This window comes from Pimephales promelas, chromosome 15, assembly GCF_988280905.1.
Source record: "Pimephales promelas chromosome 15, fPimPro1.hap1.1, whole genome shotgun sequence".
Classification (NCBI taxonomy): domain Eukaryota; kingdom Metazoa; phylum Chordata; class Actinopteri; order Cypriniformes; family Leuciscidae; genus Pimephales; species Pimephales promelas.
In genome coordinates, this window is record NC_142783.1 from 33,217,688 (window position 1) to 33,242,500 (window position 24,813).

Consider the following 24,813-nt stretch of genomic DNA (forward strand, 5'->3'; position numbering starts at 1 on the left):
CCATTCTATTCTATTCTATTCTATTCTATTCTATTCCATTCCATTGAATTCCATTCCATCCATTCCATTCTATTCTATTCTATTCTATTCTATTCCATTCTTTCCATTCCATCCCATTCTATTCCATTCTTTCCATTCCATTCCATTCCATCCCATTGAATTCCATTCCATTCCATTCTACTATATTATATTCTATCCTATTCTATTCTATTCTATTCTATTTATAGGCTAAACTTGCTGGCATCTCAATGGGAGCCACTATATTGCTCTTGTGTTGTGCGTTAAATTACTCAGTATTGACCAATAATAATCAGGATTCATCATATGGGTTTGTTCCTCAGAGGTGATGTTTGCAAAAGTGAGACACAGGGTTTGTGCACGATGTGGTCTAGATTTGTCTGGACTGTGTTAATTGCTTAAAGCTGTCCTCCAGGCTATTTTTAAGAAGGAACGGAATGAAAAAAAAAAATCCCCTGCTTATGTCAGAGTCTGTGAGACGGTGACTATTGCTCACTGTCTCTTAAAAGCAGATGGGGGGGGGGGGGGGGCTGTGTGTTTGCTCTGTGTCTTTTAGCTTCTCCGTTGTGGAGCGAATGTGTGTGTGTGGCTTCGGTTCCTTCTCCTGGGATATTTTTCTTTCACTGGTTTGCAGCCAGTATCCCTCTGTCTTGTTCTTCATCCTGTTTATTCTGCACTAAGCTGCATTTTTGTGTAACCAAACATGAATGATCCAAAAGGCCTGGGGATATTAGTATGCCGCATCATTGGCAAACATAATGTCCAAAAACGGCATTAATTTGTTTAATATGTTCTTATTCTGGCTTGTTCTTCTTATTTGCTTTCATCCTTCCCAGACGGTTCTGCTGGTTCAGTCTGTCTGTCAGTGCCTCTCCTGCAAGCTCATTTTCACATCACCGTGTGAGACACTCAAGATCAACAAAGACCTCTTACGTCCTGGTCTTTCACACCTTAATATGCAGCTCTGTTCCAAAACCTAGTGCGCTGCTTTGCTGTCTAGTGCCTGTATAGACAGCTTCCTACTGTATGTGTTATGAAACCTCAGAAGAAAATGACTTGAAACTTGAAAGCACACAGGAGACGCAACTCATTCTTCTTTTTGCTCTTAGTAAAAGCTTTGCAATATGATTTCCTCAAGTTTGAGCATTTATAACATTATGACCAGGCAGATATTATGTGTTGCTACCACAAAGACCACAAGTTTGAGATTCCTTGTGATTAATTTAAAAGGTAGGTGGTGGGAAAATTTGAGTTATGTAAGTAGAGTACTGAAAGTTTTTAGTTGTGATGTATTATGTTCATCAACATATGCACTATATACACTCACCTAAAGGATTATTAGGAACACCTGATTAATGCAATTATCTAATCAACCAATCACATGGTAGTTGCTTCAATACATTTAGGGGTGTGGTCCTGGTCAAGACAATCTCTTTAACTCCAAACTGAATGTCAGAATGGGAAAGAAAGGTGATTTAAGCAATTTGGAGCATGGCATGGTTGTTGGTGTCTGAGTATTTCACAATCTGCTCAGTTACTGGGATTTTCACGCACAACCATTTCTAGGGTTTACAAAGAATGGTGTGAAAAGGGAAAAACATCCAGTATGCGACAGTCCTGTGGGCCAAAATGCCTTGTTGATGCCAGAGGTCAGAGGAGAATGGGCCGACTGATTCAAGCTAATAGAAGAGCAACTTTGACTGAAATAACCACTCGTTACAACCGAGGTATGCAGCAAAGCATTTGAGAAACCACAACACGCACAACTTTGAGGCGGATGGGCTACAACAGCAGAAGACCCCACCGGGTACCACTCACCTCCACTACAAATAGGAAAAAGAGGCTACAATTTGCAGGAGCTCACCAAAATTGGACTAAATTGGAAAAATGTTGCCTGGTCTGATGAGTCTCGATTTCTGTTGAGACATTCAGTTGGTAGAGTCAGAATTTGGCGTAAACAGAATGAGAACATGGATCCATCATGCTACCACTGTGCAGGCTGGTGGTGGTGGTGTAATGGTGTAATGGATGTTTTCTTGGCACACTTTAGGCCCCTTAGTGCCAATTGGGCATCGTTTAAACGCCACGGCCTACCTGAACATTGTTTCTGACCATGTCCATCCCTTTATGGCCACCATGTCCTTCCAGCAGGATAATACACCATGTCACAAAGCTGGAATCATTTCAAATTTGTTTCTTGAACATGACAATGAGTTGACTGTACTAAAATGGCCCCCACAGTCACCAGATCTCAACCCAATAGAGCATCTTTGGGATGTGGTGGAACGGGAGCTTCATGCCCTGGATGTGCATCCCACAAATCTCCATCAACTGCAAGATGCTATCCTATCAATATGGGCCAACATTTCTAAAGAATGCTTTCAGCACCTTGTTGAATCAATGCCACGTAGAAATAAGGCGAAATGGGGCCAAACACAGTATTAGTATGGTGTTCCTAATAATCCTTAAGGTTTGTGCACATGAACAGCAAACAATGGTATATTCTATATGAAGATCAAGAAAACGTTATTATCTTTCATTACTCCCTTCGCTAAGTCTGTTCCAAACAGCCACGTTATAAGGCACAATTGACGTTCTGATATTAGCATGTTAGCAACATATCCACACTTTTTCTCACTGTTACACATTTGGTGCTTCTGATTTTCACATGACCAGCATTCAGATGCTGGACACTGACTTGTTTTCCAGCTAAATGTAATATCGCCCAGTTTTCACACCGCTGTGAGGAATTCCTGATGTCTCGGCAAAACTTGGGCTTGTTTACAGTCTGTCACAACTTAGTATTATTAGCTGCTAACCACCATTTTGTTTCCATTCTCTGAATGGTGAGTTTACGTGAAACGCTGACACCAGAAGATTTACTAAGGTGTGAAAAGTAGTGTTACCAGGGTCTTATCAGCATTTTTTTTGAGTAAAGTCAAATAATGTATTTTAATGTTTCCTTTTACAGTTTTTTAAGTTTTAATTTTGTAAACTTAACTGTCTTCTCAGAGTTTGCTCTTAAAGTTCCCCCAAAAGTAATCATTTATCAACATTTTACAACAAATTTTGTAGAATGAAGCTCAAAATTTATACTAGATATAACTTGTGTGCTTCTGATGAAGCTCAAGGGCTTTGTGTGAGGCACAGACCAAAGTTTAATTCTGTGTACATTAAAATATGGGTATGAAGACATGTAAGATCTGTTACAAGATATACAGACCAAACCTTTCTTGATGTGTAATGCATGAATGCAAATATGACAAAAATGCATTTCCAATGCAATACTCCATTAACAATAGAGATCCCCTGAGGCTCCTTTTTTCTCTTAGTATTGGCTTTGTAATATGATTTTCTGTAGTAGTAAAAGTAGTGCAAAGTAAGTACACACACTTATAACATTATGACCATGTAGAGCATGTGTTGCTACCACTAAGACCACAAGTTTGATTTGGCTAGCTGAGATATCACTGCTTGAAACACAATATGACTCAGCGAACTCCAAAGAGCAGCGGCTGTAACAATTTCATTCAGATGCTTTTCATTGAAATCACCTGAGAGCCTCGAGCCTCGGCACTTTCTTTGATGAAGGTCTGAGAGTATTATAGTGCAGAGCAGGCTAACAGATATCTGTACCAAAGACCAGTTTAGAAAAGCATGACGAGTCAGAATAATTTGTGTTAACTTAAAAATGAGACAGGCAACAGTATTTTATATATATATATATATATATATATTAGTTAATGCATTCCCTGGGAATCAAACCAATGATTTTTTACATTGCTAATTCCATGCGTTCTTCCTTACTTTACAACATTTCTGCACATTAGCTTAAACCTGAAAATGAAGATTTTTTTTTGTTTGATTTGAGGTAAAGAAGAACAAGAGGTAAAACTTAAGTTTAGAGTACAAATTCTCACTTTTAACTAGTTTCTCATTAGCATGCACATTACTAGGGTATTGGCTGTTTATTGGTATTTGTAAAGGACATATTAAAGCCTTATTCTACATCTCTTAATCCTATCCGATACCTAAACTTAACAACTACCTTATTAACTATTAATAAGCAAAGCAGTAATTAGGAGTTTATTGAGACAAAATTCGTAGTTATTAGTGAGAATTGGACCCTAATCTAAACTGTGATCGAAATATATTCATATGACGTTATTGAAAAGTAAGCTTGGTTTTAGACATTTTGTTCATAACCCGTTCAAACAGACAGGAGGACATGCATGACTGAAGTAGTTCCCCAGCATTGAGTGAAAACTGTTAGATCGGATCTCCATGTCAAAAAACATCAGACCCGACACTCGATCCTGTCAAAAGATATCTGTTTTGTCTGAAATCCAAAACCAGTAAAACCTGTCTGGTGCCCAAAACTCTTGTTAAGGGTCTTCTATCAGCCTGAGAGTTTGATTAAGAAAGCCAGGGAAGAGCAGAAACGAGCAGTTTATCAAATAATCTGGTCACACTTTAGTTTAGGGTGCAAATCTCACTATTATCTATGACTTCTGCCCCAATAAACACCTAATTACTGCTTATTAATAGTTAGAAAGGTAGTTGTTAAGTTTAGGTATTGGGTAAGATTAAGAGATGTAGAATGCAGAATAAGGCATTAAAATGTGCTTTATAAATACTAATAAACAGCCAGCGGTCTAGTAATATGCATGCTAATGGCAACTAGTTAATTGTGAGATTTGGACCCTAAGTGTTACCAGTAATCTTAATTGCATATGTTCGACTTCGTCTGACCAGTACAAATCCAACAAGTGTTATTATCCCAATGGAAAATCACTGCGTCACAACCTTGACATGGAGACATTCTCTCTTATTGCTTACTTATGAAGACAAACATCCCTTTGGAGTCTCACAATCGGATTAAACAACTATAGAAAGGAAATATAGTCATAAAATGACATAAATGAATAATAATTATAAAATGGTGAATAAATGAGTAAATGATAAATCAAATGGCTAGATCAGCAATTGAGAGTCATTAGATCCTTCAAAACTAAAAAAGACTTTTCGTTACAATTAGGGATTGTTCTACCATATTTTTTTTACAGTCGTGATGCAGTTTAACCATCATTAGTTGGGGAACCAATGCTTCATTTTCAGACTGAGCCAAACACAGCCAATCCTGTAGTCTAATGTAACAGTGACCCAAAGTGATTCAGCATGCTGTGAAGAGGGCCAAAAACCATACTTTATTCCACTCTTACATAATTCCTCTAACCAGACCATTCACTTGCACAATTTGGTGGAAAGTTTATGATTAAGCGAGTACTTCCCCCCCACTACATTTGGGTTTTGTAACATGTAATAGATTGGCTCCGCCTTCTTTGATAAGGAAATCATTTTTTTTTCTGAACACAAATAAAATATTTTGAAGAATGTTGGTTACCAAACAAATGATAGGCCCCATTGACTTGATACTATGGAAGTCAATACTGTACATTTTACCCAACATCAACTGTGTGGCTCTGCAGAATATCTTCTTTTGTGTTCAGCAGAAGAAAGAAATGTATAAAGGTTTGAAACGAGTGAATGATGACACAATTTCATTTTTGGGTGAACTATCCCTTTTAAAATCCAGTTTCTGTTTCATACTGACTCATTTAATGTTATCTCTTTACAAACCGAAACACAAATATTATGTCTCCTAAAAAGCAGAATGAGAGTGAAAGTAAAGCACATCTGCGTGTATTTAAACGTGATGCCTGTCTGCTGTACATGCCTCTATTTGAGTGTCTCTAATTAACCTCTGTCACTCCACCGCTTTACTGCTTTTCACTTTAATTAGTGGCTTTTCTGGCCGTTGAGGAAAGAGCAGCTAATCGTGGTGAGGAGGCCGAGACAGTGGTCGAAGCTCTGGGGTGGAACATCTGACGTTAGCCATGGGAAAACCGGAGAGATCAAAGCACAGTTTAAGTTTCACCGGGCTTCGGAGAAGTCTAGACAGCAAACATCTCAGCCTGTGGTGATGTCTTGTTTAGGCTTAGATAAATGATTCATGCGACGCATAATCCTGCTATATTCCACGTTTGTGTGTGCCCTTTATTAAAAAGCTTCAGGTTTAAAAGTCATTGTAACCTAATATCATAGTGGGACTATTGAACTGTTCGAATTGTGTAAAGTCAAAAGAATGGCACTAAAGGAACGAACAAGTGAAACCATAGACAGTAGAGTCGAGATACAGGCTTTTTCCCTCCCACTGTTGAAAGTACATTTAAACTGTAATCAGCAGATTTGCATTGACGGTGTGTCATTCACTTCTTTTCTCTTGGATATAAACTTTGTTTGATTCATTGAGAATTACACCATAGCTGTGCCCCAAATTATTTTTCACACATGCTTTCTGAATGACACTAAAATCACTAATTTCTGTTCCGATCTTAAAGGGTTAGTTCACCCAAAAATGAAAATTCTGTCAGTATTTACTCACCCTCATGTTGTTCCAACCCCGTAAGACCTTCGTTCATCTTCGCAACACAAATTAAGATATTTAAGATATTAAGATCGCTCCTGCATACTAGTCCATAGGCTTCTTGAGGGAATGACAATTGCTGGCATCGAAAAGTCATTAAAGACATCGTTAAAATAGTCCAAGTGACTACAGGGGCTCAATTTTAACTTTATCAAACGACGAGAACACTTTTTGTGCGCCAAAACAAACAAAAATAACGACTTTATTTCAACTATTCACTTCCTTCTCCATGAGCCTGTAGTCAGTTAACGTAGTGTGATTGCGTAAAGCTATGTCACACGTAGGCTCACTATTGGCCGACGCTGGTCATGTGTGTGTGATGCGTGTGACGTACAATAACAGAAGCTTACGCTATTAAACTAGTAACCTGACTCGCGCAGAGAGAGAAGTAAATGAATAGTTAAAAATAAAGTCGTTATTTTTGTTGTTTTTTTGCGCACAAAAGTGTTCTCGTCGTTTGATAAAGTTAAGATTGACCCCCTGTAGTCACTTGAACTATTTTAACGATGTCTTTAATGACTTTTCGATGCCAGCAAGTGTCATTCCCTCAAGAAGCCTATGGACTAGTATGCAGGAGCGATCTTAATATCTTAAATATCTTAATTTGTGTTGCGAAGATGAACGAAGGTCTTACGGGGTTGGAACAACATGAGGGTGAGTAAATACTGACTTTTGGGTGAACTAACCCTTTAACCACTGTCATTAGCTGTGCAATTGGAAAATCGCATAAAACATTTGCGATTAAAGCAGCGTTTCCTTCCCATGTTTTCAAAAGAACAATTTCCTGAGAAATTGCCACAAAATATTTGTAATAAAAATGGAAGTTGGTGCAATCGGGGAAGAAACTTGTGGCTCTTTTTTGTCCTCCATCATAAATGACTTGCGTCTCAGAGCGACATGTTCGGATTCTTCTGGGAGGAATTAAACCAAATCACTCTGACGGCATTTAAGAATGATCACACCAACATTGATGATGCTGTGATGCGATTGGTCCGCTGGTTAGTCCAGTTATCCAATCACATCCACTGCTAAGGTTAAGTCACGAAGTCGTCAAATGTATTGCCATTATAGTTCATGCTCATGTCTTCTTATCAAATAAAAGATATATCCGCCTCAGTTGGGCGCATACATTTTTTTAATGCACGTTTTCAGAATTGATGCACATTTAAGCGTTTTTTAATGCGATATCCTAAAATGCGCATACAAATAGGTTGATGGAAACAGCTGTTGTGGAAATAAATTATACATAGTTTTTTCTTTTATTTTTATTATCTATATAATTCAACATTTATGATGGATCTTTTTTAGACGTAAAAATCATATACTTCTTTAAAATTGTACACATTTGCTAGTTGCGATGTATGCATTTCAATGGAAAATCTATGTAAATGTCTGTCTAAACTTAAATTCCTCTAACGATGCAGTAGCTTTATAAATTTAGGTAGAGTTAGTATCACAGGCTTACAATAAATACATTTTTTGTCATCCCATATGGTTAATTCTTATGTTATGGATTAATGTGCCTGTCATTTGCCCCTCCTCGTCTCTCAGGATACATCATTTCCCATCAATCCCCATATTCATTGGTGTCCCGTAATTGGCCTAAAGTTCTTTTAGACCTGCTTCTGGCATTCACACCGGCAGTTCTGTTTTTACGAGTCGCTTGGCATAATGGAAAGAATGAACCATTGACAATAGAGAGGTAGGAGGGGGTTTATTTTGGCATTGCTGACCAGGAAACTGCCGGGAAGTGTGTCGGCCAGGGAGATTTTGGGAACAGGAGGACACCAATGCCTGGGTAAAGAAGTGTTAAAGGGATAGTTCACACACAAATGAAAATTCTGTCACCATTTACGCAAGTTGTTCCAAAAATATGTATGTATTTCTTCTGCTGAGCACAAAAGAAGATTTTTTGAATACTGTTGGGGGTGAACAGACAGTTGACGGTATAGTCATTGACTTCCATTGGATTTTTTTGTTGTTGAATACTATGGAAGTCAATGTCAGCAGTCGACTGTCTTTTTACCCACATTCTTATGGTGCGTTCACACTGGACACGAATAGCACGTCAGGCACGAATGATTTCAATGTAAAAATTCCTGCGTAGAGATCGGCGCGGTAGACGCGTTTACGCCTAATTTGCGCGTCAAGTTCGCGCGAATAATTGAGCGGCTGACGCGTTAATCGCAAATGTTTTAGTTAGTGCTGTTTGTGCATTCACGCGTTTGACGCGAATTCGCGTCTGTTGAAAAATCCGAACTTTGGCGTCATTTCGCGCCGCGTTAGCCAATCAGGAGCCTGCTGCTTGCTCACGTGGTGAAGGATGTGGATGCTTCAATAAATTATTTTGTAATATGACTAAATGCATGGTGTGGTTCTAATGCACAAAAAAGCAAATATTTGATTACTTAAAACTTTATTTCAATATACGAGACATCCAGGGCAGCTCCTGGGTGAAACTCGCCTCCGAAGGGTCCGGTGGACACAAATACGACGACGATGATCCCCACACTGCCGTTCTGCTCTCCAGAGCAAATACAGAGCGATGAATGCTCGATCAACATAAAAAAGATGGCCGCCAACGGATTCGATTTTCAAATTCCGCTTCAAACTTTTGTTTTTACGCACATCAGTTTCACTTTTGACGCGTGAATTAAAGGATTAGTTCACTTTTGAAAAAAACTTTTGCTGATAATTTACTCACCCCCATGTCATCCAAGATGTCCATGTCTTTCGTTCCTCAGTCGAAAAGAAATTAAGGTTTTTGATGAAAACATTCCAGGATTTTTCTCCATGTAATGGACTTACATGGGAACCAGATGGTTCAAGGTCGAAAAGACAGTTAATAACTGTTTCAGTGCAGCTTCAAATGTCTTTAAACGACACCAGACGATGAATAAGGCTCTTATCATGCGAAACGATCGGTTATTTCAAAACTTATTCCAAAAATGTAACTTTTCTAAGGAGAAATGCTAGCCTTGCTCTATTCTGGGAGGCGCGTTTGTAACGTTACGTAATACGTAATTACGTTCAAAAGGTCACGGGCGACGTAGCCGGAAGTACAGAATCAAAATCGTCCGACATCGATGTTTTACCTTTTAATTGCTTTTTTGTAAAAGGCGTTTGAGTTAGTTTGCACGTTCAACCTATGCGTTCAACTTGTAAACACTGATTCTGTACTTCCGGCTACGTCGCCCGTGACCTTTTGAACGTAATTACGTATTACGTAACGTTATAAACGCGCCTCACAGAATAGAGCAAGGCTAGCATTTGTCCTTAGAAAAGTTACATTTTTGGAATAAGTTTTGAAATAACCGATCGTTTCGCTTGATAAGACACTTATTCATCGTCTGGTGTCGTGTAAAGACATTTGAAGCTGCACTGAAACTTTTATTAACTGTCTTTTGGACCTTGGACTGTCTGGTTCCCATGCAAGTCCATTATGTGGAGAAAAATCCTGGAATGTTTTCATCAAAAACCTTAATTTCTTTTCGACTGAAGAAAGAAAGACATGGACATCTTGGATGACATGGGGGTGAGTAAATCATCAGCAAAAGTTTTTTTAAAAGTGAACTAATCCTTTAACACAAAAGTGGCGAATTTGACGTGCTATTCGCGTCCGGTGTGAACGCACAGTTAAAGGTTTGGAACAACTTGAGGGTGAGAAAATGATGACAAATGACATTTTTGGGTGGACTATCCTTTTTACTTTGGTGACAGTTGCTTCTGGTATAATTATGGAGATTTCATTGTTTTACTGCTTTATCTGTACAGTCTTGTTCTGATTTGCTCAAGTTGCAGAGAACTAACTAAGTCTATTGCTGGAACCTTGCTGAACCCTGGAGACATCTGATTTACAACCAAGATTAGGTTGTAAAGAGCAAATCATATGAAAAACCTGCCAGACAAGAAAACTAAAGAACAAAAAAAAACTGAATGAATTCCAAGTGGTTCACACAAGACGTACTTTGTTTTATACTTAGTCATGCCGCCTGTAGTCTTAAGACACTGCCATATCAACTGGCCTGGCGAACTCTTTCACTGGCAGATTTATATTTGTATCATTTAAACTCTTTTTTTTTTATTATTTTTTTTATGGTAGCTTCACCAGACTCGTAAATTTGCCCATCTGGAATTTCCTGAACATTTTGTAACACACTGTCCCGAGTGACCTGTGTAATTTCAGCCCTTTCAATCCTCCAGCCCTGTTTGCTTCCAGGTCTCCGACACACCAGGAATTCAGCTGTGAACTGCAGTTTGAAACTGAGTGTTCAAACAAGGTAATGATTGTAAATATCAGCATTTAGCCCGCACCTGAACCATGAGTGTATGCTGGGAAATACCCTCAACTGCCATAAATCCAGACATATGCGGGAGTGTGAAGGCATCTCGGCACTTTAAGTGCAATATACCCCTGCAGCTCTCACAGAAAACCGGTTAGAGACAACTAACAAAGCACTGTTTTTAGATTTAGTGTAGTTCATTCTCACTTGAGATCAGCACTTCATGGTGACCGTTGAGGTCAAACAAAACAGTAAGGTGGTATGAAACAGTAAAGCCTTACAAATTATCTCCACTTTGTCATGTTAAAGCTGTTGAACTGGATATGTTAATTCCTCATTCTTGCTTCAACCCTTCTTGAACTCTGGTTATCAAATTATGCAGATTATAAATGTGCTCTTACTTTAAAAAAAATAAAATAATTATTTGCAAATTTCATTTAATAAAATAGGTTAAAAAAGATTTTGAAGGGAGAGACCCCAGTACGGAGGCGTATTGCATTCACTTGAAGAAAAAAAATCTATTCTGTTTTGATTTAACGAGTTAATTATCTCAGAATTACGAGATAATTTGTCATGGAAAAAAGTTGTTGCTCTGTTTTTCTGAATTAACGAGTTAATTTTTCATGAGAAAAAAAATTTGCTCTGTTTTTCTGAATTAATGAGTTAATTTTTCATGAGAAAAATAATTTTTGCTCTGTTTTTCTGAATTAACGAGTTAATTTTTCATGAGAAAATTTGTTGCTCTGTTTTTCTCAATGAATGAGTTAATTTTTCATGAGAAAAAAGTTTTTTGCTCTGTTTTTCTGAATTAACAAGTTAATTTTTCATGAGAAAAAAGTTTTTGCTCTGTTTTTCTAAATTAACGAGTTAATTTTTCATGAGAAAAAAGTTTTTGCTCTGTTTTTCTGAATTAATGAGTTAATTTTTCATGAGCAAAAAATTTTTTGCTCTGTTTTTCTGAATTAACGAGTTAATTTTTCATGAGAAATTTTTTTTTGGTCTGTTTTTCCGAATTAATGAGTTAGTTTTTCATGAGAAAAAAAATTTGCTCTGTTTTTCTGAATTAATGAGTTAATTTTTCATGAGAAAAATAATTTTTGCTCTGTTTTTCTGAATTAACGAGTTAATTTTTCATGAGAAATTTTTTTTTGCTCTGTTTTTCTGAATTAATCAGTTAATTTTTCATGAGAAAAAAAATTTGCTCTGTTTTTCTGAATTAATGAGTTAATTTTTCATGAGAAAAATAATTTTTGCTCTGTTTTTCTGAATTAACGAGTTAATTTTTCATGAGAAAAAAGTTTTTGCTCTGTTTTTCTGAATTAATGAGTTAATTTTTCATGGAAATGTTTTTTTTTCCTCTGTTTTTCTGAATTAACGAGTTAATTCAGAAAATTTAATTCAGAATTATTTCCATGTAAAATTAACTAATTAATTCAGAAAAACAGAGCAAAAAAAAATTTCCATGAAAAATTAACTCATTAATTCAGAAAAACAGAGCAAAAACGTTTTTTCTCATTAAAATTATCTCGTAATTCTGAGATAATTAACTTGTTAATTCAGAAAAACAGAGTAGATTTTTTTTCTTCAAGTGAATGCAATACGCCTTCGTACCCCAGAATATCATGGAGACTTAAATCAAACATACAGAAAACCCTCGCAACTACTCAGAACACACTAAAATCCACATAACACCTGCTCACTAGATTAACGTTTACCATTACCATGTTAGACTTTTTTGGATTGCTGGTTAACATGCGGTTAGTCACTATCATACTGATAGTGTACACTATCATACTTGCAGGCAAAATGTAAATGAGATCAGCTTTATTGGACAAAAATGATAAACAAAAACTCTTTAATAACTACGTTCTGCCCCTGAACACCTAAAACTAACCTCTAGTTACCCAGTATTGTCTTTGGTAAGTACACTGCAAGTACATACTGTAAAATAAAGTTCTTGTCAATATAAACTATTCTCTGTCATGGGAAAGGAAATGCTGAATGGAAGGCCCTGTGGATGCAGTAAAAATAATTTTAATAGAATCTGCTTTAAAGGAACACCTTGTCTCCCGTTACACAACAATGCGATGCCGGGCGTCCGTATTCAGAGGCAGGAGAACCTGGGCACTTTGTGAAACACCACTTCCTCTTCCTTCCTGTTCTGCTGAAGCAAATCCCAAAGTTAACGCTGCTATTACTGGCAAAGCCATTGACAGATATGGAGTCGTGTGTGTGTGGTTCACAATATTATTTGTATAATAATTAGATATGAAGTAAGGTCAAGCTTATTTTTTCCACTTGGGAAATTCTCTAGTTTCTGTTATGAGGGAAAAAATTAATGAATTTATTTTATTTCAAGCAATATAGTGACATATAGCAAAGGCAATTTGATTTTTGACAACATAAATCAGTCAATTGCTCGAAACGGAGTGGGAAGAAGTCAGACGTATTCAGACCCACCCCGGTCTGTTAGAGTTAAAGGAAAAACAAGAAAGAAAAAGAAAGGTAGCTACTTCCTTAATTGCTTACATTATCATTCCTCAAAATTACAATTTTATTTATATATGGATGAAAAGAAAACAAAAAAACTAAAGAAAAACTACCACATCTCTTAAATACACTCTATATATTACCGCAGGTAAATAGTTTACGAATACCCAACCCGATCTCACAGGAATTCGTACGAATTTTACGAGGTGGCTAATTCGTAACAATTCGTACGAATTTTACGAGGTGGCTAATTCGTAACAATTCGTACGACCTCACTCGTACGATTTTGCTAAATCGTACATATTTTACGAATTAGCCAATTCGTACGAATGACCCACCCCTGACCCCACCCCTAAACATAACCGTCACGTGGGTTTAGACAAATCGTACAAATTCGTACGAGTGAGGTTGTATGAATTAGTACGAATTAGCCACTTTTGAATCACTCGTACGAATTGGTCGTGAGATACCGTAGGAATACCAACAATAGTAATCCGAATACCTACACAGGCTATGAATACATGGAAAAAACTAAACTAAACACAGCATATCTTAAATACACACTATATATTACCGCAGGTAAATAGTTATACGAATACCCAACCCGATCTCACGGGAATTCGTACGAATTTTACGAGGTGGCTAATTCGTAACAATTCGTACAACCTCACTCGTACGAATTAGTACGATTTTGCTAAATCGTACATATTTTACGAATTAGCCAATTCGTATGAATTCGTACGAATGACCTACCCCTGAACCCGCCCCTAAACATAACCGTCACGTGGGTTAAGACAAATCGTACGAATTCGTATGAGTGAGGTCATATGAATTAGTACGAATTAGCCACTTTTGAATCACTCGTACGAATTCGTACGAATTGGTCGTGAGATAGCGTAGGAATACCAACAATGGTAATCCGAATACCTACACAGGCTATGAATACATGAAAAAAACAAAACTAAACACAGCATATCTTAAATACACACCATATTACCGCAGGTAAATAGTTAACCGACAGTATAACCAATAATAGTATAACCAACAATGGTAATCCGAATACATGCATAGCCTATGGGCCCTATTTTAACGATCTGTAACGCAAGTATCAAGCGCAAAGCTTGACAAGGTCCTTTATGTTTAACTTTGATTTGAGAAAAAGTGGATTTGTATGTTCAAGATATTCAGCCTTGTGTATTGTATTGCACTGCACTACTTGCAGTTTGTTTGCTGTTTAGAGTTTCAATGCCTATTTTGTACTTGTTTTGTGAGACGCGTCTTGGTTTTTTTTTTTTTTATAAAGCATCATGTTCATGTGAAAAGAACATTCTGGACCTCGTCAGCCAAGTCCGCTTTAACACATGACAAAATCAATTTAGTGTGATCTTAAACTTGGCACTCTTCAGACACTCTTCATGAGGAAAAACTGAACACTTGCCCACACTCAAATTAGACGCTATAGCTCAGATTAATTTAATACTCAAAATATTTTTTCCTCTTTTTAATTTGCTGCTCAAGTTTGTCGCTATTTACCGGGGCCGATTGCCAGAGGCGCTTCAAATTGTATTAAGGTGCTTAAATATTAGCGCTACCCTAAATAATTATCTCTGAATTTCAGATGACAGCTCTTCAGAGAAAAAGAAACAAGTATTAAAGAGTTCAACCTCAAGACCTTATGTTACTTTTGCTTCTTTTTTTACAGATTTTCCCTTTTTGTCCCTGTTTCTGTTTGCAAGCTGTGAAAAGCTCATCAGTCTCCCGATACAGAGGTTTTAGCTACTAATGTTTTTCTCAACGTTTAATTAGTTCACCGACAGATTTAGTTTTGACTGATATATATGGGCAAGCCACTGTCAGAGGAACCCTTGCTTGTTTGGTGTGTGTGTGTGTGTGTGTGTGTGTGTGTGTGTGTGTGTGTGTGAGGAGGGCTGGGTGTGTCTCTCAGGCGTTACTGAAGCCGGAGGCGTCACACCCACGGCACATCAGCCTTGGCCCAGCACTGACAGATCAAACTACAGGAACACACACTCCCCTATTAAAATGCTCCCAGTGTGGCCACATAGTAACAGTCAAACAAAAAGACTTTATATATATCTTCAGAACAGATTAAATATTCATTGCTCACACTATTCATTATATATATATAAAATCACACGATTTTCAGCTGCATTGTTATTCAGAATAACTGAATTTGTAAGAGACTAATTTTAAAGCTACACTGTGTAACTCTTTTAGTTTATTCTTAGCTAAAACACTTAGTTCTTTCAAAAATATATGTGCTCATTAATGTATATTTACTTCGTTCAAGTAATAAAGTATTGTCGTGAGTGTATAATATGCCATTGAAAATACATACGGGTAAGCGGTCGCCATGTTGCCCCTCCATCTTGAAAGTACATTAGCCAAAGAGGGGCATACCCGTTAATTCAAGCTTCGCCTTTCGCGTTTACGTTTGAGTTAACGCTCATGGACGAGGTCGAATTGGAAGTCTTGTTAATCTTGGACTACATTGGCCACCGTAGGAGTTAAAATCGGAATTGACAGGAACAGAAACTAATATTCAATGGATGGTCATATACCTTTTCACCACTAGATGGAGGTAAAAATCACACAGTGTAGCTTTAAGTCAATTAAAGTGATTTTTTTTTTACGTATATCTTTAAAAAACACTTGACCTCACAGCTAACCTCCAGAACATTAACTATAGCATAGCATAATACTACTCATAAATGATAAAAGAGACTGTTGTTGTGTGGATTGTTTATTCTACACTATATCTATCTACACTATAATATATAAATATCACTGTAGTAATACTAATAAATATAATGAAATGATTTATATGATCATTTACGAAAAAACATAACATACATATGTAGCCAGTAATTATCCTTCTTCTCTTCAAAAAATCGTTTTGATCCAAAAAAAAGTTTGTTAGATTGGCAACAGCATCTAATCGGTGTGAACCATCAGCTCCTCTGTTCAAGCAATTACATATTTTATCTATTTCTAGCATAAACATCCATCAAACATGTATCTTTATGTACAAATATATAGTTCAAAATCATAGCCTCCCAAAAGTGTTTAATAACTATTTTTTAATTAACCCTGATGTCCATTCATATCCAACTCGACAAGCAAAGAATGTTCATCTTCCCTATTTTCATACAACTCTTGGTCAATTCTCCTTAAAATATAGAGGGCCGTCACTTTGGAATACTATTCCCAGTTATATTAAAACTAGTTTATCTTTGTCAGTATTTAAGTCAAGTATGAAAAAACATTTGTGTGACTGTTAAAATTTCCGTATGTGTGTTGCTTTTAATTTTCTGTTGTTGTTGTGATGATTGTTGTTATTTATTATAATAGTTTGGTGTATATGAATTGAAAAATCAAAAGGAGAGGCGTTATTATAAACCCTTGGGGGTTTCTTGCCTCTCCTGCACAATCCATATATGTATTGTTTTTATATATATATATATATATATATATATATATGTTTTATCTTGTGCTAAATAAATAAATAAATAAATACATGATACCAACAAAAAATCGCAATGAACATGAGGACGGAAGTTTAAATTGAAATGAACAACCATCAAATGTCAGGGAATTACAAGATGGCTTTTTAGTATGCAATTTCCCATTAGATCTAGAGTAAGGGAACTTAAAGTTAGCCGGTGTTTTCAGTAGTCTTTTACCATTAAAATTGCCATGATAATAAGTTTGAAGATAACGCAGTTTGAGTTCATTGAAAATTAATCGATTTTAAACACCTTTCGACTCTAGCATGTGGTCAGTTTGCCATTTCCGTGTAATGATGAGATGTTAGCGAATGAAGTGTGTGTTGAAAGATAGCTTTGTCTTCTCTCAGGAAGAAATGGTTTCCAGGCAGACAGGACTTGGAATGACTCAGAAAGAGTGTAAATATTGCATCACCGTACTTGCGTAGGCCTTTTGTTTTATTGGCATTATTAGCGTTTTGCGACAGACTTGTGTCTGGATGGTATTGTCTGGAGAGCATGAAGTGACATAGACTCTCCTGGGTAAGTTTAAACACAGCTCCTCTGACACGGCACGTTCCTCACGTCCCCTTTTCTCCGTTTTCTTCTTCCTCAACTCTCCTCGGGCTGTTCGTTGCTTCATCCTAAAACATACCTAAACAATATCCAACTTGTTTTCCGTCGCCCACTCATTACGGGAACCCTGTTGTTGCTGGTAACCGGAGCCGGCCCGGGACGATGAGGTCATTGCTGGTGTAAGCGTCTTTCCTCTCTCGGCAGAACGGATGAGCCCTTCCCTCTCTCCAGCACAATGCCATCTTTCTCCTCGCTCAGATTGATCTGTGGAGAGGTCGGACTCAGAGACCAGACTGTGATTGTCAGAGCGTTCTGTCTGTCTTGTTGACGTGGCATGCAAATAGCTCTGGCTTTTGACCCTTTTGATCCCCAAACAGAAAGAGCTTAAAATAGAGCAATGACTGATAAAAGTGGCTAATGGAGGTGCTTGTGTGTGTGAACCGCTGTGGTTATGTCATCATCCACTGGCTCACACCGTTTCTGGCATGAGTTTAGCTGCCGAATGCCTCAGATGTTTTCCGGGGTCATTTATACTCAGTATTTGTGAGAAACAGTCATGCTTCTCACATGAAGTGATGTCATTCTCAGTCGCTTCAAAACACAATTATGTGGCAAAACGCTCTCTGGTCCACTTGTGCTACTTTTATCATTCCAGTACAATGTTCCCATTACATTTACATTTATTAATTTAGCTGACGCTTTTTATTATCCGAGGCGAATTACAATTTGCTATATATGTCAGAGGTGTTAACTAGGGGTTGAAGTTTTTAAAAAAAACTTTTGCTGATAATAAACTCACCCCCATGTCATCCAAGATGTCCATGTCTTTCTTTCTTCAGTTGAAAAGAAATGAAGGTTTTTGATGAAAACATTCCAGCATTTTTCTCCATATAATGGACTTCAATGGGGTCCAAACGGTTCAAGGTTCAAAAGACAGTTTCAAAGGGCTTTCAACGACACCAGATGATGAATAAGGGTCTTATCAAGCGAAACGATCGCTCATTTAAAAAATAAATAACAAAGTTCAAGTTTTATATGCTCGTCTTGCTCTGTTCTGTGACGCACGTTCGTGACTCTGCTGTTCGAACTCGTTTATCTGAACTAATATTTTTTCGTGTCATTTGGCTCATTCAACGAACAAAATGAACGAGTTGACTCAGGAAAAGATTTGTTCATTTTTTCAACGGAAGTTGTGTTTATTTTTGCTTAATAGATAAATTGAAATTGAATTAAATTTAAAGGAGCCGTATGCAAGATTGTGGCCAAAACCGGTACTGCGATCACTTTCAAATTACTGTAGAGCGGTGTATCTTTTGAAATGAACATGATTTCTTAAAGGAGTAGTTCACTTTAAAAAAAAACTTTTTGCTGATGATTTACTCACCCCCATGTCATCCAAGATGTCCACGTCTTTCTTTCTTCAGTCGAAAAGAAATTAAGGTTTTTGATGAAAACATTCCAGGATTTTCTCCATATAATGGACTTTAACGGTTCAAGGTCCTTCAGTGCAGCTTCAAAGGGCTTTAAACGACTCCAGATGATGAATAAGGGTCTTATCTAGTGAAACGATCGCTCATTTAATAAATAATTAAAAAAACTTTAAGTTATAAGCTTAAATGCTCGCCTTGCTCTGTTCTGTGATGAGCGTTCGTGACTCTCCTCGTTCATCAAAATGAACAAAAATTTTTCGAGTCATGACTCGAAGTGTCCTAGATAAGACCCTTATTCATCGTCTGCTGTCGTTTAAAGCCCTTTGAACAGTTTGCAGTTTGCACTGAAACTTTGGTTCCCATTGAAGTCCATTATATGGAGAAAATCCTGGAATGTTTTGATCAAAAACCTTAATTTCTTTTCGACTGAAGAAAGAAAGACATGGACATCTTGGATGACATGGGGGTGAGTAAATTATCAGCAAAAGTTTTTTTTTAAAGTGAACTACTCCTTTAATGTCTAGTGACAAAATGTATGATTAATTGAAATAAATTTCTTGCATACAGCTCCTTTAAATATAGTACCGACTAAGACAGTATTTTGGACACAGCTCTGGTGTTCAGTGTACAGTATTACAAATACTGCTTAAATCGCTTTGTAACAAATGTTCCTATTAATCTCAAAATGAATAAAGGCCTTGTAAATCTGAGTCAAACTAATTGTATCTGAATTGCATATGGCTGACTGTAATACAGTTTTATCTTAACTTTAGCATAGCAGATCTCCACCCTGTATTATTATGATGAATAATGTCCATCTTAGAAATGTTTCTCACACACATCTTACTCCCTTCCAACGGGAGTGATGATGCTGGGCAATGATGTCATCCCACTTTTAAAGTAAGACTTAAGACATTATCCAGAAAACCACTCCTCATATGTGGAAACGTTGACTTTCTCATGACCCCTAATCCTGTAAAGAATTTGAAATACTGTATTTCTGTAACAGTGGAACACTTTTTAGGGTGTTTTTCAGGTCCGCTGGGAAATATTAATAATGTTTAGCCCGTGACTCAGTACAACATGAAGTCTTTTTTAAACTCAATTTTGTATCTGTTTACTATCCTGAATATTTTATTTATCCGTTGAAATTAGGATTGGATTGAGAAATGTAAGCATCCTTAACTAGAATGAGCCTGAATGCAAGTTAATTATTGGTTAACAATATCAAGGTGATGCAGAAAAAGAAAGTGTGTTCTTATGTTTTACTTTGCACAAAAATTACCTTTTTGATTATTTTTTTGACGTTTGAATAGTTTTGTTTAATTTTATTTTATGTTGTACACTGTAAAAATGAATATGCTTTATCTAATCAATAAAATTGTGGCAACAGATTACAAGCAATATTATTTATTAAATTGAACAAATTAGAATTGAGTAATAGTTAATCAAATGAATATTCTAATTAATTTTAATTTGTAAAATTTAATTAATAATATTGCTTGTAATATGTTGACACAATTTTATTGATTAGATAAAGCATTTTTTTTCAGTGTATATATGTCTGTGTACAATGTAAAAAAAAAACATTTTTTTCTTTTGTCAAATCAACTTAAATAATTTATGTGGTTCAGATAACACAAAAAAAATATTGTCAAGATTTGTTATCACAGCATTTTTTCTTTTCTCAAATCAACTTAATTTATTTAGTTTAGAACTTATTATTTTGAGTTTCATATTCTTCATTGTATTAACTCACGTTTTCCAGTTCAATCAACTTAAAATTTTAAGTCAACCAGGTTACTTATTTTTTAAGTTAAACCAACAATAGTTTTTTACAGTGTATTTTGAGTTTCTGATGATTAAATCAACCTCCTTCATTGTATTAACTAAATTTTTCCAGTTCAATCAACTTTAAAATTTTAAGGCAACCAGGTTACTTACTTTAAGTTAAACCAACAATATTTTTTACAGTGTATTTTGAGTTTCGATTGATTAAATCAGTCTCCTTCATTGTATTAACTCAATTTTTCCATTTCAATGAACTTAAAATTTTAAGGCAACCAGGTTACTTCATTTTTTTAAGTTAAACCAACACTATTTTTTACCTTTTCATCTTTCCGTATTGCCTATAACAGAGCAATAATTGTATTTTACATTGCCTATTTAAGTCCCACTGTGTGAAAGCATGTGTACTAACAGTTTACCATTACAGAAAAGGGAAGAAAAATTTCAGGAGAACTTTTCAATTATTTGTCTGTTTTGAAAACCATTTTTAAATAATTGGGTTTCTTATTTATCTGTGAATAGATTGCCCTGCAACATTCTTTCCCTGATCATCGAACCCGGTCACAGCTGAAGAGCTCATCCTTTCCATTTTCCCCGCTCTTTTCCATCAGCGTTTTGATTTGATCCCACAAATGTAACAAGCTCAGCTGTATGCTGTGGGTCGTGCTGTTAATGAGTTGTGTAACGTGTGCCTCAATGGACAGGCGGCGTGCTCAGTGTGATTCACGGGAGCGATGAAAATCAAGCCCAAATTGCATTGCCGTTATTTAAACATCCAAGACAGCGTGTGACAAACTCATTTGTGCCTCGCGATGACGGCAACACTTATTTGTTTGTCTCATTCTTAACCCTTACCGAGGAGCCGTTCTTAAGCGAGGTGCAAAAATTAATATTCTGCTTTTTATTTTCAGTCAGTGTCACTGAAATTTAATTTCAACTTACGTGCGTATCGCGCATCAGCGAGCAATCGGGCCTCGGAGACAGAACTGGCTGTTGGGTAGAATTAGGCCAGTGGAAAGAATGGTGGAACGCGTCGTGAAAAGGTGGCAATTTGGTTTTTGCCCCCTCGCTCTGAATTTGCATACCTGTGCACTGCTCCAGTCAGGGAAGCTCATGCAAATTGGGATCACCTATGCAAATGAGGTCAGCCTGTAGGAGGAGAGGAGGAAAGGCAAGTAGAGCGTGTTGGCATGCAGGCCTTTTCCCGCTCACGCAGCCCGCAAGAACACGGCAGTGCAAACTCTGTGATGGGCATACACCCACTCAACTCACTTCTTTCCCTAATAGCAGAGTGTTTGCAGTAAGAGAGACTGGAAATAGCCTGCTGTTGGTTGGCGTCTGAACCTTCAAAAATGTACTTTTCTTACCAAACCAAACCATTGTGCATGCATTAGACGTGGTCTCAAGGTCTTGTGCTGTCTTATCTGAAAGCTGTGCGAGAACAGTGTTTCCTCCTTTTTAGTGCCTTAATTTCCCCTGCTTTGAGGCACATTGTTAGAATGCCTCGGCAAGAAACGGAGCTGGAGTCCTTCGTCTTTTGGCATCTTGAGATACGGATGGAGAATCTGGAGATGAAAGCGCCCTCGCTGGTGCAGGATATCCTGTGGTGTTGCCATTTGCCTCAAGATTGATGGGAGGGGGGTGCAAAAGGGTGGAAACCACCACATCGAGTTGACATTGCGACTATAAAGGGTGAAAAGACACTTTAGAAACTACCGCCTGCATTTAGTTGCCACATTCTTCTGTTTTCTCCTTATCTCTAAAAGTCTGTTCTATCTGAGTCATTCAATGATGATTTTTGATAACTTCATGATTCATAAAGCTAGTTTAAGGTTCTTGTAACCTGAGAGAATGCCATAAGAATTGCACTTGTGTTCGGGTTATTTCCCTCAGGAGAACATCTTTTTTTTAAAGTCCGCATGAAATCAAAATGAACAATTCTTATTTTTGATGGAATGTTAGAGTTATTCTTATAAACGATTTATCTGCGCACATCGTTACGTGTACTGTATATAAAAAAGTGCCATTATAATTTTTAATAAAATCATAAAAGATATTGTGTCACCCTTCATATTTTTTTACAACTTTACAAAACTTTACAATAGGAAAGGCGTTTTGCCTTAAAGGAGTAGTTCACTTTTAAAAAACTTTTGCTGATGATTTACTCACCCCCATGTCATCTAAGATGTCCACGTCTTTCTTTCTTCAGTCGAAAAAAGAAATTAAGGTTTTTGATGAAAACATTCCAGGATTTTCTGCATATAATGAACTTCAATGGGTACCAAATGGTCCAAATGAGAGTTTCAGTGCAGCTTCAAAGGGCTTTAAATGACACCAGACGATGAATAAGGGTCTTATCTAGCGAAACGATCGGCCATTTAAAAAATAAATAAAAAAGTTTAAGTTTTAAAAGCTCAAATGGTCGCCTTGCGCTGTTCTGTGATGAGCGTTCGTGACTCTCCTGGTCATCAAAATGAACAAATCTTTTTTCGAGTCATGACTCGAAGGGTCCTAGATAACACCCTTATTCATCGTCGGGTGTCGTTTAAAGCCCTTTGAAGCTGCACTGAAACTCTCATTTGGACCTTGAACCGTTTGGTGCCCATTGAAGTCCATTATAAGTCTCATTTCCCCTGTATATCCATCATATTCGCCATCTCAAACATTCTCAAAACTATCATTTTTTTAACTTTGTCACGATCAATGAAGAAGTTAAAAAACGGATCCACCATCAGTGGCACTAATATTTGATTGAGGACAGTACTTGCTTAATCAGAGATTCAATTATTGTTGCGCAGAAAAAAATATACTTGCACTATTACAAACCTCGGGTCGCCCAAAAACGTAATTAGAAAACAGACATTCTTTGTTCTTGTTATATTTGTCATAATGAATAAATTGAGGAATACTAAAAAGGTTGATGTCTAACTTTAAAGAAGAATGAGGGGAAGAGTAGTGAATGACGTTCCTGGTCAATAAAGACCTGAGATATGCACTTAAGGGTTAAGCAATTGCCTGTAAGTGGTGTTGCAATCCAGTGACGTCACGAGGTGGGGTGGGACTAGCTTTATGAACCATGGCAGATGGGGAAATATCTGGGAAATCTGGTCCTTTTTTCCATTTGGAGGCACAAAAAACACAATTTTAATCATAAATTAAAATCGACCCTATTTGGATTCGTAATTTCCTATTCTGCTGATGTCACCAAGACCACTTACTCTAAGTTTCCACCAATTGTGTCGATGTTTCAGATGCCACTTTTTACAATCTAAATAACACGTTCAATCTTTTTTATTTTTTTATTGCCATAATGCAACAAATTTCACTCCATATGCCATAAATAAAATGAGTGGCAAATGCCTTTAACAAGCTATTAAAATTCACTCGATAGGTTCGTGCAAACAGAAAACTTTAAAAGTTGACTGAAAAGCGCTACAGTAGATGTTTCTGTTTCCCCGTCTGCACTTGTTCGGTGTAATAAAATGCTGACGCCCACTCTCTTTCTTTGGTTTTGTGTCCTCTGGCAGCACTTGGTGTCGTGGGATGCGGGTAAACCGGAGTGTCTCCTGCAGCTGGTGAAAGAGCTGTTACAGCAGTACCATCAGTACCAGTGCCAGCGGCTGCGCGACAGCTCCCGTCTGCTCTTCGAATACGACAGCCTGCTGGACGACCCTAACTATGGACGCAGTATGGAGATCTACGCCGGCCGCAAGAATAGCTGGGTAACCGTCCTACATCACCTCATAGATTTACGTTAACACACTAGCCCAATGTTTCCACTCAGTGAGATCGTTATAAACATCCATCCATACATTTAATTCTTCAAACTGCTTGTCTAATGTAGGGTCAAGGGGATTCTGTTGCCTATCCTGGGCATCTCGGGCCAAAAGCAGGGAACAAATCACCCTGGACAGATTGCCAGTCCATGCGATAAACATTATGCCAAATTAAACAAAGATATATAGATCGGTATATACAGGTTTAATAGGACTCATCCATTCATATTTATATATTGAGTCCTGTTACATAATGTTTTACTGATGCCAGACTTATTTATTAGTTTTGAACATCTTTTTTTTTGCATCTATCAAATTCCAAATATAAACACAGTATATATATATATATATATATATATATATATATATATATATTAGTGCTGTCAAACGTTTAAAATATTTAATCGCGATTAATCGCATTAATGTCGTAGATTAATCGCACGTTTTTATCTATTCTAAATG

At 37.0% G+C, this 24,813-nt stretch overlaps 1 protein-coding gene across 1 annotated transcript in view; it reads left to right on the forward strand.

Moving 5' to 3' along the window:
• The window catches only part of babam2 (BRISC and BRCA1 A complex member 2), a 99,836-nt gene that overhangs the window by 11,490 nt on the left and 63,533 nt on the right, over positions 1–24,813 (forward strand). Inside the window, exon 5 of the mRNA XM_039653466.2 lies at positions 24,103–24,297. Within this exon, the coding sequence (XP_039509400.1) occupies positions 24,103–24,297 (195 nt within the window). The remainder of the gene's footprint in view (positions 1–24,102; positions 24,298–24,813) is intronic.